The sequence below is a fragment of the Rhinatrema bivittatum genome, chromosome 3 (assembly GCF_901001135.1).
Source record: "Rhinatrema bivittatum chromosome 3, aRhiBiv1.1, whole genome shotgun sequence".
Classification (NCBI taxonomy): Eukaryota; Metazoa; Chordata; class Amphibia; order Gymnophiona; family Rhinatrematidae; genus Rhinatrema; species Rhinatrema bivittatum.
In genome coordinates this window covers 370,122,035-370,137,392 of record NC_042617.1, presented here as the reverse complement: position 1 = coordinate 370,137,392, position 15,358 = coordinate 370,122,035, and the positions used below count along the sequence as shown (strand labels likewise).

General features: G+C 45.4%; 1 protein-coding gene across 4 annotated transcripts in view; it reads left to right on the top strand.

Annotated features, from left to right (window-relative positions):
* DOP1A (DOP1 leucine zipper like protein A) overlaps positions 1-14,516 on the top strand; it is a 237,564-nt gene extending 223,048 nt beyond the window's left edge. For 2 of the 4 annotated variants that reach the window (XM_029595532.1, XM_029595530.1), the window contains 2 exons: positions 6,572-6,701; positions 13,898-14,203. In XM_029595532.1, the coding sequence (XP_029451392.1) occupies positions 6,572-6,701; positions 13,898-14,203 (436 nt within the window). Of the gene's footprint in view, positions 1-6,571; positions 6,702-13,897 lie in introns of those variants that run through there. The other 2 variants (XM_029595531.1, XM_029595533.1) reach the window with 2 other exon arrangements.
* Positions 14,517-15,358: the final 842 nt, after the last annotated feature.

Sequence of the window (15,358 nt, the reverse complement as noted above, 5' to 3'; positions counted from 1 at the left end):
GGCGGTTGACCTACAGGACTTTCGGGGTCGGTAGGAGAGTGGGAGTTAAAAGTGCCGTGAGAGGCTTCAGTTTTTTCCCCGGTGGGGAAGGTTTGCTGTGCACCGCTTTTGGCATGCGCCGTTCGGCCTGCTGCCATTTTTTCCATGTGCCATCTGTCTCAGTGCAGCTTGACAGGGTGACCATGTGGTGCGACCTTTTTTTGTGCCAGAGCGCGTTGCGTGGGCCTCATGGTGGAGAAAGCTGCGCATGGAGACATGTAAGCCCTGTGGGCTTTGGTCGGCCCGATTTAAATTCCCACTCCCTCTGCACAGGTTGTGCTTTGGGGGAGGGGGGGATCCTCCAGTAAGGCTTCCAAAGCCAGGAGGGTTTCTCACTCTGTGGGGTCCACAGCAGGGGCCAAGATGGGGGTTCTCTGTGTCTCCTACTGCCAAGGGGGGTCGCAGCCAGGGGACCCAGCCAGCCGGGAATCCTCTCTCTCCTATGGGGCAGGAACCTGGGGATGGTCAGGAGGAGGGAGCGGATTTGGAGCCTAATCATCCTGAGTAGGGATTTGAAGGTCCACAGGGTTTTTTTCCCAAATTTGTTTTGCTCATGCACGAGGCTTTCCTAGCTAGGAAGAGTGCAGGAGAGAGGAGATCCAGGGAAAGAAATCCAGGGCTGTCCAAAATACCTTGGCTGGCTTCAGTGAGTGATTCTGGGCGCATTGACAAGCATCTGGGGTGGATGCAGTGGTCTCGACGATGACCAAGAAGACTACAATTCCAGTGGTGGGTTCCTCCGCACTGAAGGATGTCCAGGATTGCAAATTGGAAATTCAGTTGAAGCTCATGTTTGAGGTGTCAGCATTAAGTCTGCAAGCAGCGGTGTGCACTAGCATGATGCAGCAGGCTTGCTTGTGTTAGGTTCAGAAGCCTCAGGAGCAGGACTCGCCCGGTGCACTCCCCCACCCAGGCGGCTCAGCTGGAAGCCGGAGTGACTTATATAGTGGATACGTTGTATGATTTAGTGCGTAATTCGGCTAGGAGCATGGTCTCTGGTGTCTGTGCTGCCTTCTGTGGCTGCGTAATTGGTAGGCAGACATGTGGTCCAAGATTCAGTTATGCAATCTTCTCTTTAAGGGGAAATTGCTTTTCAGGGAGGAGCTGGATCAGCTGATGAAGTGCCTGGGGGAAGCTGAAGGAAATAGACTGCTGGAGGATAAGAAGGGCAATAAGAAGGTCTTTCCATCCCGTTGCCATTTTTGGGAGTCAAGGAGGTTTCAGTCCAGAAGAGGGGATTCACCTCTGGTTCCAAGAAGTCATCAGGTCGTCAGCAATCCTTTTGGGGTGCCAGCAGGTCCTCCAGAAGCAGGTCAGGGGACTGGAGGGAGTAAGCCCTCCCAATGAAGCCATGTTTACCCACTCCTCGCTGGAAGCGGTAGGAGGCAGGTTGTCCTGTTTTTACGAGGAGTGGGTCAAGATTACCTTGGACTGGTGGGTTTTGTAGGTGGTGAGAGACGGCTATGCCTTAGAATTTTCTTACCTGCTCAGGGACGCCTTTCTGGAGTCCCACTGCTCTTCTCGAAACAAACGGGGAGCTATAGAGGGGACTCAATAAAGGTTGATAAGCTTGAAAGCCATAGTTCCAGTGCCGCTGAACGAGCGGGGACAAGGAAGGTACTCCATCTATTTTGTAGTTCCAAAATAGGACGGCACTTTCCATCCCATTTTGGATTTGCAAAAGGTAAACGTAAGCTTGTGGGTGCCACATTTACGGATGGAGACACTTCGTTTGGTGATTGCAGCAGTTCGCAAAGGAGAATTCCTGGCTTCTTTGGATCTCACCAAAGCTTATCTACATATTCCCATTCGAAAGGACCATCAGAAATTTCTGCCATTCAAGGTATTGGGTCAGCACTTTCAGTTTAAGCTCTTCCCTTCGGGCTGGCCAAGGATCCCTGAATCTTTACAAAGGTGATGTGGTAGTGGCGGCAGCTTTGAGTCAAGAAAAGATTCTGGTACATGATTGACTATCTGGGAGAAGACAGAGGAGGAGTGAGGTCGATCCATACGAGTGATGAACACCATCAGCTTTCTGGGTTGGGTGATCAATGTGGCAGAGAGTCACCTGGTTCCGTCTCAATCGGAGTATCTAGGGGCTCGCTTCGATACCCAGAAGGGCAGAGTGTATCTGACAGTGGACAGTTTTTCGAAATTGCAGGCGCAAATGACACAGCTGGTTGTGCCAAGGGTCTGAGATTACTTACAGGTGCTGGGCTCCATGGCCTCGATGTTAGATCTGGTTCTGTGGGCCTTTGCTCACATGTGTTCACTGCAAAAGGCGCTGTTGTCCAGGTGGAATCCTATGTCGGAGCAGTATTATCTACCGTTACCTCTTCTAGTGGAATCCAGGTCCAGTCTTTTGTGGTGGCTGTCTAGAAGCAACTGGAAAAAGAAGTGGACCTGGAGGATCCGGATTGGGTGGTGGTGACCACAGATGCCAGCCTCAAGGGCTGGGGAGCAGTATGCCTGGGTCGATCTGCCCAGGGACCTTGGTCGGTGTCGAAGATGGCCTAGTCCATCAGTTGTCTGGAGACCAGGGCGGTGCATAGAGCCCTGGAAGTGCTCTGCCTCTGGTTCAGGGTTAAATGGTTCAAGTGTTTTCAGACAATGTGACAACTGTGGCGAACATTAACCATCAAGGAGGAATGAAGAGTCCTGCTGTGGCTTGGGAAGCTCAGCTATTGTTTGTGTGGGCAGACCATCATCTCTGGGGAATTGTAGCCTCCCACATAGCAGTAGACAACATGCAGGCGGATTTTCAAAGCTGGTAACAGCTGGATCTTGGGGAGTGGGAGCTGTCCCTGGAAGTCTGGAATCACATCTGTGCCAGATAGGGGGGTTCCTCAGCTGGATCTCATGGCACCGCGAGCCAATGCAAAGACTTCAAGGTTCTTCAGTCGCAGAAAGGAGGTCGGTTCAGTAGGGCTAGATGCTCTGGTGTGCCCATGGCCGACAAGGATTCTTCTGTATGTGTTTCCTCCGTGGCCTCTCATAGGTCGAGTGTTATGGTGCATAGAAGCACATCCCGGGTCAGTGGTGCTGGAGGCACCGGAGTGGCCTCGTCCGTGGTTCGTGAGTCTGGTGTATCTGGCGGTGGACAGACCTCTGCGGCTGGCTCATCTTCCGGGATTGCTGCAACAGGGACCCATATTTTCGGATCGGGAGGATCACTTTTGATGCGGTTTGGCTTTTGAGAGGTGGCGCTTGCTCTTGAAGGGATACTCAGAACCAGTCATTTCTACCCTTCTCCAGGCTAGATGGCCTTCTACTTCCATGGCATATGCCAGGGTGTGGAATATTTTTGAGGCCTGGTGTCTTCAGCAGTAGCTGAATCCTCTGTCAATGACAGTACTGCATATTTTGTCCTTTCTTCAACCGGGTTTGTCCAAGGGTTGGCCTATAGTTCCCTCCATGTCCAGGTTTAGGCCTTTGGTTGTCTCAGGGAGAAAGTGTGTGGAAAGTCTTTGGTTTCCCATCCCGATGTCATCCGATTCCTGAAGGGGGTGAAGCATGTGCGTCCTCCGGTTTGAAAGATGTGTCCAGATTGGAACCTCAACTTGGTGTTGCGGGTTCTCTGTGAGGCTCATTTTGAGCCCTTAAGTCGAGCTTCACTGAAAGACCTTATGTTGAAAACATGTTTTCTGGTGGCGATTTGTTCGCCAGGAGGATTTCGGAGCTCCAGGCTCTTTCTTGTCGTGTTGCGTTTTGCGTATTACTAACGACAGGGTGTCCTTGCATACTGTACCTTCCTTTTTGCCGAAAGTGGTTTCTACCTTCCATTGAATCGGACGGTTGAATTATTGGGTTTTCCGGAATGGTCCAGAGATTCTTCGGAGAGTAGAGATCTCTATCTTCTGGATGTGCATCGCACTCTGTTGCATTACACTGGGCAACAATGAAAGTGTTACTGACCTAAAAAGGTCCTACTCTGTAGTATCTTGATGTGCTGAACACGAATATGACCATGAAAAGTTTTTATTGGCTCTCGTTTTGAAGATATTTAATATAGTTCACTTTCTATGTTTAGTCATGTAAATTTATCCAGTAAGACTGTAAATAAGCCTAGAATGATGTAATATTGCATCATATTGCATAATACCATCATGCACACATCATCCAGAGTTTATTACATCATTTTCTGATGCAATGCAGTTCTACTGCCATGCTGCTGCTGAGTAAGCTGACGTCAGCAGTGTACTATATGAAGCCCAGTCAGAAAGGGGGAGCATTTGAAATATTCATGCAGCACAACTGCTGGACACTCCGCAGAGATGCTCCCGAACAGGTGTACAAGAGACAAGCAAAGAAATCTAAGACATAGTCTATGACTTCATTTTTCAAACGGTATTAACCGTAGGTCTCCTACTATTGGCATACAATTCAAGATGTAATTATATTATTGCATATTACAAAAAAACTAGAGCCAATTTTGCATTTTCACAGTCACATTCGTGTTTAGCACATGGAAATGTATAAGAATTGACTAATTTCATTTCCGTAACGTGACTTTTGTGAAAATTTGTTGCCCAGTGTTATTTGAAGGTCACTAATTCCTTTTGGCGATTGAACCATCTTTTTGTGGTGTTCGGGGGGAGTAAAGAAAGGAGAGAAAGCTTCCAAAGCTACTTTGGCTCTTTGGTTGAAAGAGGCGATTTGTTCAGCCTATATTTGTAAAGGTCGTGCTATTCCGACGGGTCTTAAGGTGCATTCGACTAGAGTACAGGCGGAGTGTCAGTTGGTGTCTCCCCAAGCGATCTGTAGGGCCGCAGTGTAGTCCTCGATTCATACTTTCACCAAGCATTACCGATTAGATATTCAGACGCAAGAGGATACGAATTTCAGTGAAAGTGTGAGAGCGGATCTTTCAGATTCCCGCCCAGTGTAGGGTTGCTTTGGTACATCCCACTTGTTTGGACTGATCTGGGTATGTTCAGGAAAGGAAAATTGGTTCTTACCTGCTAATTTGCATTCCTGTAATACCACAGATCAATCCAGAGACCTACCCCGGTATTATTGCCGAAAGACTGATTTTCCTGGTATTACCTGCTGTATATTTCAGAGTTTTTTACAAATTGAACTATGTTTTTTGAGTTAAGCACTTGACAGATAGTGTTGGTACTGGAGTTATGTTGGGCTCCAGCCTAGGGGGCTCCAAACCTGGGTTTTCCAGGTCGCCCTGATAAGAGAAATGTTATCTAATCTTGGCTTGGGTACAAGTCAATACTGAGGGACTGCAGATGGCACTCTCAATTATGTAGCAGTGCCTCAACGTTTTTGTTCTCTGCCTCTATCTGCTGGTAGGGATGCATAAACCCACTTGTCTGGACTGATCTGTGGCATTACAGGAATGAAAATTAGCAGGTGAGAACCAATTTTCCTTTGGATTTCCCTGCTGGAAGTTGGAAGGGAAACCTCCTGCAGTAGTGACCTTGTCAGTTCCTCCTACCAGTGAAGATCAACTGGGCAGTGTGCAGTAGGATTCAAGCATGTCCACATCAATTTTCATAAAATGCTTCTCCCCTGACCTCAGCATGCCCCCAGGAACTTGTGCTTTAACTGTAGCTATCCAGGCCAACTTCCCGACTCCCTTGAAAATGGTCTTGTGTGTGTGCCAGTGTAATATGTTCCTAATAAGATCTGGCAGAGCAGCACTCCTATACATGTAGATATATAAATTCAAGTTTTTCAAACTTGAAATGCTGCTATCTCAGAAATGAAGTAGAAAATCAAAATCCCAAAGGAATTTTATTTATCATCTGAATTATCCAAATGTTTTTATTTGTCTGCTTATACCACTGCTTTAAAAAGGCAATTTTCTAAAGCCATTTACATGGGCAAATAAACCATTTGAAGATTGCCTGCCCTATATGTGGATAAAAGTAAGCAGAGGGATCAACAATACATATACTTTTTACCTGTAGGAAAAATAGGTGGGGTTAGGTCAGGAGAGGCAACAGCACATGTAGTTTTGTATTTTCAGAAATATGTGTATTGTTTTTCAGGAAAAAAGCATCCTCAGAGAAAGCAGGTCCAGATCTCTTTATTCCCTAGGCAGTATTCAAAGGGAAGGTATGCACATACTTTCCCTTTGAGAACTGGTGCAAAGTCTGTGGGGAAAAGTACCCTGGAGATTTTGCAAGTATCTGCTGTATGTTTTAAAAATTGCTCTCAAATTAAAATAAAATTAAACGTTACATAAAAGTCAATCCCTAATTGACTCCCTGAGCTTGACTGCATCACAAACTGAAACAAGCACATCAATAGATAACACTCGCTACCCAAAACCCCTCAAAGTAATAACAGAATAAATTATCTAACCAAGCCAGCCTAGGGACTGAACTGGCCTTTTTGCAGCCTTAGTGACAGACACACCATGCGCCATCATGCTGATTTTGGAAATTTGAAATCAAGTAGCCTAAGGTGTTTGTTTGAATATGCAATTGATAGATGTTCAGTCCATCTGTATTCAGCCCAAATGCACTTCCTCACAGTGAATAGAAAAAAATACTAAAGAACCCTTTTGTGATAGGTATCGCTGGGCCTTTATTCCAGAAGCTTCTGATGATTCAGGCTTGGAGGTCCGAAGACAGGGTACACATCAAAGGGAGTTTAAACCCTACGTGGTTCGACTGGCAAAACTGCTGCGGAAAAGGGCAAAGGTATTTCTTTATTTCCTGCTTGGTTAGATGCCAATATGAGCTTTGCAGTTGTTGTTTATCATTGTGTGCCAAAATGTTATCTCTGGTTCCTGTTTGTACCCCAGATCTGTCCAGACAATTGGTTTTTGCAATCCTACCAGCAGATGGAGGCAGAGAACCAAAGACTTTGAGGCACTGCTACATAACCTAGAATGCCACCTACAGTCCCTCAGTATTTATCTGTCTCCAGCAGAAGGGAGAAGTGCAGACCTGCAGTCTGGAATCTTAATAAAAATTAAAAAAGAGAGAGAGGTTAGAGAAGAGGAGACACTCCCTAAGATGTTAGATTCCTTCATGGGCCATCCCTTAGGTACAGCCAGGCAAGGGGGGGGGGGGGGGGGGGGGGGGGGGGGTTGGAAATCCCTGGGAAGCTTGACCTGCAGCGGTTCCAGGGGTTTGACAGCCAGGGGTCCTGGCTCCCTCTGCATCTCTGAAGGTTTCTTCCCAGATGGGTGACCAGCAGCAAGAAAGTATCCTTGAGAGTTTTTCTGCCTTCTGGTTTGGTTTTGGCTGGGCTTCTCCTGCCTCTAAGAGTTTAAGAAATAAAAAAAAAGAGAGAGAAGCAGAGTGGCAGTGTTCGGGCTGTTCTCTTGCAGGGCAGAGCAGGATAGAGCTGGGAAAGGAGCATCGCTGGGACCATGACTCTCAGCAATCGGCTCGGGGAGACAGGGACTGGGCTGGACAGCCATTTTTTTCCTTTGCTTGCTTTTCTGGATTTCCCACACACCATGACCACACGGTATGTACTAGGCCTGACCATTTGTGTCTATAATGGCGCCACCAGCAGAGTCACATCATGGAAAAGAGTGTCACTCATGTGGGTAGCTCTGGGGGGCAGCTTAATTCAGCAGTTTTATGCTGCGATTGTGCCTTGGGTGGGGCGGGTTCTTCGGCGGGGGGACTGAGCCTGGACGTAGGACCATGCGATCCCAGGTCTAGTATCTGACTCGGCAAGGGACCTGGAGGGTCTTGTAGTCAGGGGGAAAGCATCGGCCAGGAGGAGAGCTGAAAAAGAGCGTGGAGATTCCTCTCCCTCATTGTCGCCAGTGTTTACATCAGCGCAGGAGTTAGGGTGGGGAGAGGATCAGGCTTATCCTGCAGGAGCTCGGTATGAAACTGGTCCAGGAGGAGTCGGACAATGAGGGGGTGGACCCGGTCTTGGATGGTCTCTGGGGTCCTCCTATGGCCTTGCACTGGGTCCAGAAAGTTCAGGAGAAGTCTTCAGCCACGACTGGGGCTGATAGCCAGGCAGCCCAGGTGGAGGCTGGAATTTGCATATGTGGCGGATGCTCTTTACAACTTGATCCAGGTATGGTCGCGGCGGTCTCAGCATGACGTTTGTTATGGCTGTGAAATTGGTCAGCTGATATGTAGACCAAGTCTTAACTTTGTAATCTTCCCTTCAAGATAAAATTGTTCTTTGGGGAAGACCTGGAGCAATTGATCAAAGTGCTGGAAGAGTCAAAGGATCATAAGCTGCTGGAGGACAGGAAGACGGCTTGGAAAACATTTCCACCTCATTCTCATTTTCAGGAAGGACGCCGTTTTCATTCCATGAAGGATTTTGCACCAGTGGTGGAGCAGAGACAGGGTTCCGGATGGCAGCAGTCCTTTCGAGGGGCCCAGAGGAATCCTAGAGAGAGCTCCAGCCAGGGGGCCATGGATGGTAAAACCTCTCAAGGAGGCCAGCGGGATCTGCTCTCTCAATGTAGCAGTGGGGAGGCCCTCTATCGCTATTTTACGAGGAGTGGACCAGAATTACCTTGGATCAATGGGTCCTAGAGGTAATAAAAAAAACAGTTACACATTAGAATTTTCTCGACCATTCAGGATATGTTCATGATATCTCATTATGGGGCGAGAGGACACAGCAAGCAATTTGAGCTACATTGGGGCACCTTCAAGACCTGGCCGCGATAGTCCCGGTGCTAGTAGTGGAGCAAGACTGCGGTCAGTACTCAATTTATTTTGTCATCCAAAAAAAAAGAGGGTTCCTTTTGTCCCATTCTCAATCTACAAATGTGAATGCTTCACTGTGGGTTCCCCGTTTCTGGATAGAGATGATACGGATGGTTATAGAAGCAGCTCATCAAGGAGAATTTCTGGTGTCTCTAGACTTGACAGAGGCCTATCTCCACATTCCTATCTGAGTGAAGCATCAATGATTCCTGTGTTTTGTGGTCCTGGGGCAGCATTTCAAGTTTTGGGTCCTCCCGTTTGGTCTGGCAACAGCGCCGTAAACGTTCACAAAGGTGATGGTAGTGGCAACAGTGGCTGTCAACAGGGAGGGGATCCTGGTTCATCCTTACCTGGACGACTGGTTGTTTCAAGGAAAATTGGAAGAAGAATGTCGACAGTCAGTTGTGAGGGTGCTGGATCTGTTCCAATCCTTGGGCTGAGTGGTCAGTTAGACAAAGAGTCACCTATGCTCCACCCAAACACTGGAGTATCTGGGGACGAGATTCGATACCCACGTCAGGAAGGTTTTTCTCACCTCCGAGAGGATTCAGATGTTGCAAGCTCAGGTGGGACGGTTACTGAGGATATCAGTCTCCAAGGCTTGGGATTATCTTCAGGTAATGCGGTTGATGGTGTCTACCTTGTATTTGTTGCTGTGTGCATTTGTTCACATGCATCCACTTCAGGGGGAGCTGCTGTCACGATGGAATCCATTGTCAAGAGTTTCATCTATGGTTGCTGCTCCTGGGGGTCTCCAGATCCAGTCTCTCGTGGTGGCTGTTTTGGACAAATTTGGAAAAGGGGATGGATCTGGAGATCCTGAGCTGGGTGGTGGTGACCACAGATGCCAGCCTCAGGGGTTGGGGAGAGGTCTAACAGGGGTGGTCAGCGCAAGGTCGGTGGTCACCAGCGGAAGCAACATGGTCAACAACCGGTTGGAGACAAGGACAGTATGCAGAGCATTGGTGGAGTTCCTCCCACTGATCCAGGGTCAGATGGTCAGAGTGTTTTCAGACAGTGCCACTACAGTGGCATATATCAATCGGCAGATGGGGATGAAGAATCGCACAGTAGCCCAGGAGGCTCAGGAATTTATCATCTGGATGGAGCTACTTTTGAAGGGAATATCCGCTTTTCATGTGTCGGGAGTGGACAATATGCAGGTGGACTATCTCAGCTGACAACAGTTGGACCCGGATGTGGTGAGGTTTCTGAAGGGGGTCAAGCATCTGCCGGGTGCGTAGGTTGTGTCCGGCGTAGAATCTGAACTTAGTCTTGTATGTATTTTGTGGATCTCCATTTGAGCCATTGAGGAAGGCTTCTTTGAAAGAACTCACTCTGAAGATAGTTTTTCTGGTGGCGATTTGTTCAGCTCGAAGATTTTGGAGCCAAAGGATTTATCCTGTAGGGAGTCTTTTCTGAGAATGTCAGACAAGGGAGTGTCATTGCGACCTGTTCCCTCATTCCTTACTAAGGTGGTTTCTTCCTTCCATATGAGTTAGACTGTAAAGCTACCTGCTTTCCCGAATTGGTTGGCTGAATCATCGGAGTCCAGGGCGCTTCATCTCTTGGATGTTCATCGGGTGCTGTTGCATTATTTAAAAGTCACCAACAGTTTTTGGTAATTGGATCATTTGCTTGTGTTATTTGAAGGTATAAAAAAGGGTTGCAAGGCCTCCAAGGGCACAATAGCGCATTGGCTAAAGAAAGTGATTGTCTCTGCCTACATTTGCAAAGGAAGGAGAATCTCGGATGGATTTCTTGTGCACTGTACTAGGGCATAGGTGGGTTTTCAGGCTGAGTGTCAATTGGTTTCGCCGCAAGAGATTTGTAGAGTGGTGACATGGTCATTTTTACACACTTCTTCACGCCATTACCGATTGGTTATTCAGGCTCCAGGTGAAGTGCACTTTCACGAAAATGTGTTGTAGGAGTCTTTCACAGACCAGCCCAGTGTAGGATTGATTTGGTATATCCCACTTGTCTAGACTGATCTGCAGTACAAACAGGAAATGATAATTGGTACTTACTTAATTTTCCTTCCTGAATTACCACAGATCAGTCCGGAGACCTATCCCTGTGTATTTTTTACTCACGACCATTGCAGCAAGCCCATCTTATGTCACACTTTCTGGGAAGAACTGTCAGGTTGTACATATTCAGAGCCTTCAGAAGATGGCCTGATTGTTTTGTTCTCCCTTGGACTGTTAGTGGTTATTCTATGTTCAGGGGTTTTATATTGTTCAGGTTAAGTGTTTTCCCCTTATATACACAATAGTTGGGGTGGTTGATCTCTAAATTGCTTGGTACGGGTCAATATTGAGGGACTGCAGATGGCAGTCTAGGTTATGTAGCAGTGGTTCTCTGCTTCCATCTTCTGGTAGGGATGCAAAACCCACTTGCCTGGACTGATCTGTGGTACTTCAAGAACAAAACTTAGTAGGTAAGAACCAGTTTTCCTTTACACTGACACAGGCCTTCTGTGCACAGGGCTGTCCTGTGGCATGGTGTCGGCGTGTGCTGAAAAGCTGTCTCTGGCTACCCCAGCACAAGCTCTCGATTCCCTGTGTACAGGGTAATTCATAGTAACAAAATAAATGATAGCAAAGAAAGACCAAAATGGTTCATCAAATATGGCCAAGAGAGATTTATCTAATTAAGTAGATGCCACATATAGAATTTGTTATGCAACCGACCACCAACTTTTTCCTCCTCCAAGTTTTTTACCCGACTTCTCAACCCTTTTCTCACCCCTGTGCTCCATATCTGTCCCAAACATGTCAACATGAGGGCCTCTTCCTCATCTGCTAGTAGGCCATTTCAGCCTTGCAATCTTAAACTTCACTTCCTACAACACAAATCCACAAGCCTGGCCCTCTTCTCTGTCTTATTACTACATTTTGCACTAATCCCCTCAGCCACTAATGTTAGTAATGCTGTAATTAAAAAGATCCGGTCTCCCCATGTTTGGGTTTTAAACATGGTGCCTACATGCAGGCTACCCCAACCTTCTTGGAAACCCAATGCTGTTGTTCCACTGCTGTTAATGGTTGTAACAGTGCCAGCGTGTGCTGAAAGGCTCTCTCTAGTTAAGAACATAAGAAATTGCCATACTGGGTCAGACCGAGGGTCCATCAAGCCCAGCATCCTGTTTCCAACAGTGGCCAAACTAGGCCATAAGAACCTGGCAAGTACCCAAAAACCAAGTCTCTTCCAAGTTACTGTTGCTACTAATAGCAGTGGCTATTTTCTAAGTCAACTTAATTAATAGCAGGTAATGGACTTCTCCTCCAAGAACTTATCCAATCCTTTTTTAAACACAGCTACACTAACTGCGCTAACCACATCCCCTGGCAACAAATTCCAGAGTTTAATTGTGCATTGAGTGAAGAAGAACTTTCTCCGATTAGTTTTAAATGCGCCACATGCTAACTCATGGAGTGCCCCCTAGTCTTTCTATTATCCGAAAGAGTAAATAACCGATTCACATTTACCCGTTCTAGACCTTTCATGATCTTAAAGACCTCTATCATATCCCCCCTCAGCCGTCTCTTCTCCAAGCTGAAAAGTCCTGAAAAGTTACATTTGCCCAGGCCCTTGATTCCCTGTGGACAGGGCTGTCCTGTGACATGGTGCAATTGTTTGTATGCAACTTAATTGATAGTAATTAACTGTGTTGTTTAGAAGGATGTTAAAATATGTTTCAATACAGAAACACATACCTGATTTCAAAACTAGCAATGTATGGAAGAAAGCCTGCTCATGTTATATTTATATTCCACCTTCCTCAAACAAAAGTTTAAACTGAAGCAGTTCACAATAAGAGAGCACAATAAATACACCAATAAAAAAAAAACAGCATTAAAGTACAATAATATAAAAAAGTATCCATAGCATATAAAGCCAGCAATGGATGCAGTATAAATCATCATTAAATATATAAGAAATTTCATCAATCTAAATAACTATAAACCATGCATACATAAAAATATATGGATATTCAAAACCCTGAATGTTGTTATACCAATCTCTTTTCCTCCTCACTCTCGCTAGGGAAAAAAGATATATAAACCCCCTCAGACCAAAAAATCAACATGAGCAATCCTTGCTTTCTAGGCCCTGCAGGTGAATCAAGGGGTGAGCGTTAACGAGCTTCTGTACTGTATGGATGTTTATTTTTCCTTTTTATTATTATTGAAATATGTTAAGCCTGCCAAAAACCAGTCACCAGAAACATGGAGGGTTGTCTGCTGCTCCCAAAGCATACTTTCCAATACTTTGAGTGCTAAGTGCTTTTTATGGAAGGCAAGATGCAGAAATGTTTCAAATACAAATGAAGAGCTGAAGATTTTAAAAATTGTTACACACGAGACAATGACAGTACAAATGGACACAAAGCAAATGGGGCAAAACTGCACTGTCTGATAGATAACTTGGTTACAAATCTCTTCCTATAAGGAAGTAAAGGGTTCTCAAATAAGATCTAGAGAATTTTTGGTGGTTGGCCCAATTTTTTAGAATCTGCTTCTATTGATGGAGAGGCAGCACATCAGGCCCCAGATCTAGGAAAAATGATATACTGAGTCACTAATTTAAACATTGTTTCCCTCTTTGAGTGTGTACAGCATTTTTAGCTCTTTATGCTTTCAGGCCTGAATCGTAAATGGCTCTCTAAACTGAAGATCTAGCCTTTTTACTTGTTTGTTTTTGGTTTAAAATAGTCTGTGAGGTGTCAAAGAAAAAAGAGGCAGTGCACAGGGCTTTAGAAAAGTTTAAAAAAGTCTTTAATTCAGCTGCTCAAACAAGTAAGCTGCAGAAGTCTATGGAGGCAGCCCCAGAATTAATAGCCCTTTAATCCATGCTGGACCACTGCTGTCAGAGCCATTTCAGGATGAGTTGCCATTCCAATAAACCAAATCTAATATTTCCAAACAGCATGCGGTCATCGTAGTAGCAGCATGAGGCGTTACCATCACGTCAAGGGACTTCTGTTAGTTTAGGCACTGCTCGTGTGAGCCGATGGAAGAAAGTTGTCTTTCTGAAAGCCTGTCTGCTGCCTTCTGTTATTTTGGAACTTTACTAGATGAAGTGGTGCCCCAGAGGCACCTGCCTCTTGCACAGTACCGCAGGGAGCATAGGTACTTGGCATTTCATCCTCTGTAAAATTGTCCTAAATGTTCACATACCTTTTCTTCCAGAAAAATCCTGAGGAGGACAACTCGGGAAGAACGCTAGACTGGGAGCCAGGCCATTTGCTCTTAACCGTTTACACAGTTCGCAGCATGGAGCAACTTCTGCCATTTTTCAATGTCCTCAGCCAGGTCTTTAACAGCAAAGTGACGAGTCGAAATGCCGGACACTCGGGGAGCCCTATCCTCTACCCCAATTCTTACCCCAGTAAGGACATCAAACCCGAGAACCAAAAATTCTTCTCCAGCAAAACCAGGCAAAAAATAGAGGAGATGGTGGAGAGAGACTTTCTGGAAGGTGTAATAAAATCTTGATCAACGAAAGAAACTGCACTGTTTTGCTTAACTATAATGTAACTATTTAAATGAAACATTTCCAAGTTGTATAGGATTTTTTCCCCTTTTTTTTTTTTTTTACTTTGTACTTTAACAAACATTCTTCACACCACTGGTTGTACTGTATTTAAATATTTTTATTTGTAAATAAAATCAGAGCATTCTGGATGTGGCTTGAATCAAGTTCAAATATTGTTGGATTGTATGGATTATGGTGCCTAATATCTACATTTTTGTTCTGTCTTTTAAAAAGAAATGTAAAATACAAGTTACAAAATACAAGTTGTACATTATTTTCATTTTGTGCCAGGTATTTTAATGTTCATGTGATGGTTTAGATGCGTTCAGATCGAGCCATGTTTTAACTTTTTTCCATGACTTGCGTTACTTATGCTAAAATCCATCTTAAACAACTGGCAAATATTTGATGGTAAAATTCATTGGTGCAGCCATTTCAGCAAGTGTTCTAGATAGAACTAGAGTAGAAGTGGTCCAGAGAGAGGCTACTAAAACGGTTCAGAGTCTGCACCAAAAACACCATTTCAGGGGTCTCCAAACCTTGGTCAAACCCAGTTGAGTTTTCAGGATTTCCTGATGTCCACAATGATTATGCATGGGATCTGTTTGCATGATGCATGACTCCAGTGTACGCAGAGGTATTCATATTCATTGTGGGCATCCTGAAAAGCCAATTGGATTGCGGCCCTCAGACGGAGTTTAGAGACCCCTGTCCTATGAGATGGGGATTAAAGGCCTAAATATGTATACCCTAGATCAGTGGTTTCAGTCCAGTCTTTGGACACTCACAAGTTGGGTTTTCAGGATATCCATAATGAGTGTGTAAGACTGCATGCTAATCTCTCATGTATATTAATTTGTGGATTTCCTGAACCCAGTCTGAAAGACTGGGTTCAGGAAATCCAGTCTGAAAGACTGGGTTGAGAACCATTGCCTTAGAGGAGAAAAGGGACAGCGGAGAAAAGGGAGCAGACAGACATAATGGAGACATTCAGATTCCTATAATAGGGTGTCCAGAAATTTGGATCAGGGATGAACTGTCTTCAGCCCTCAATTTTTTTTTTTTTTTTTTAATTTTATTGCATTTCAAATTTTTTAAATACAAAACAAGTTTAG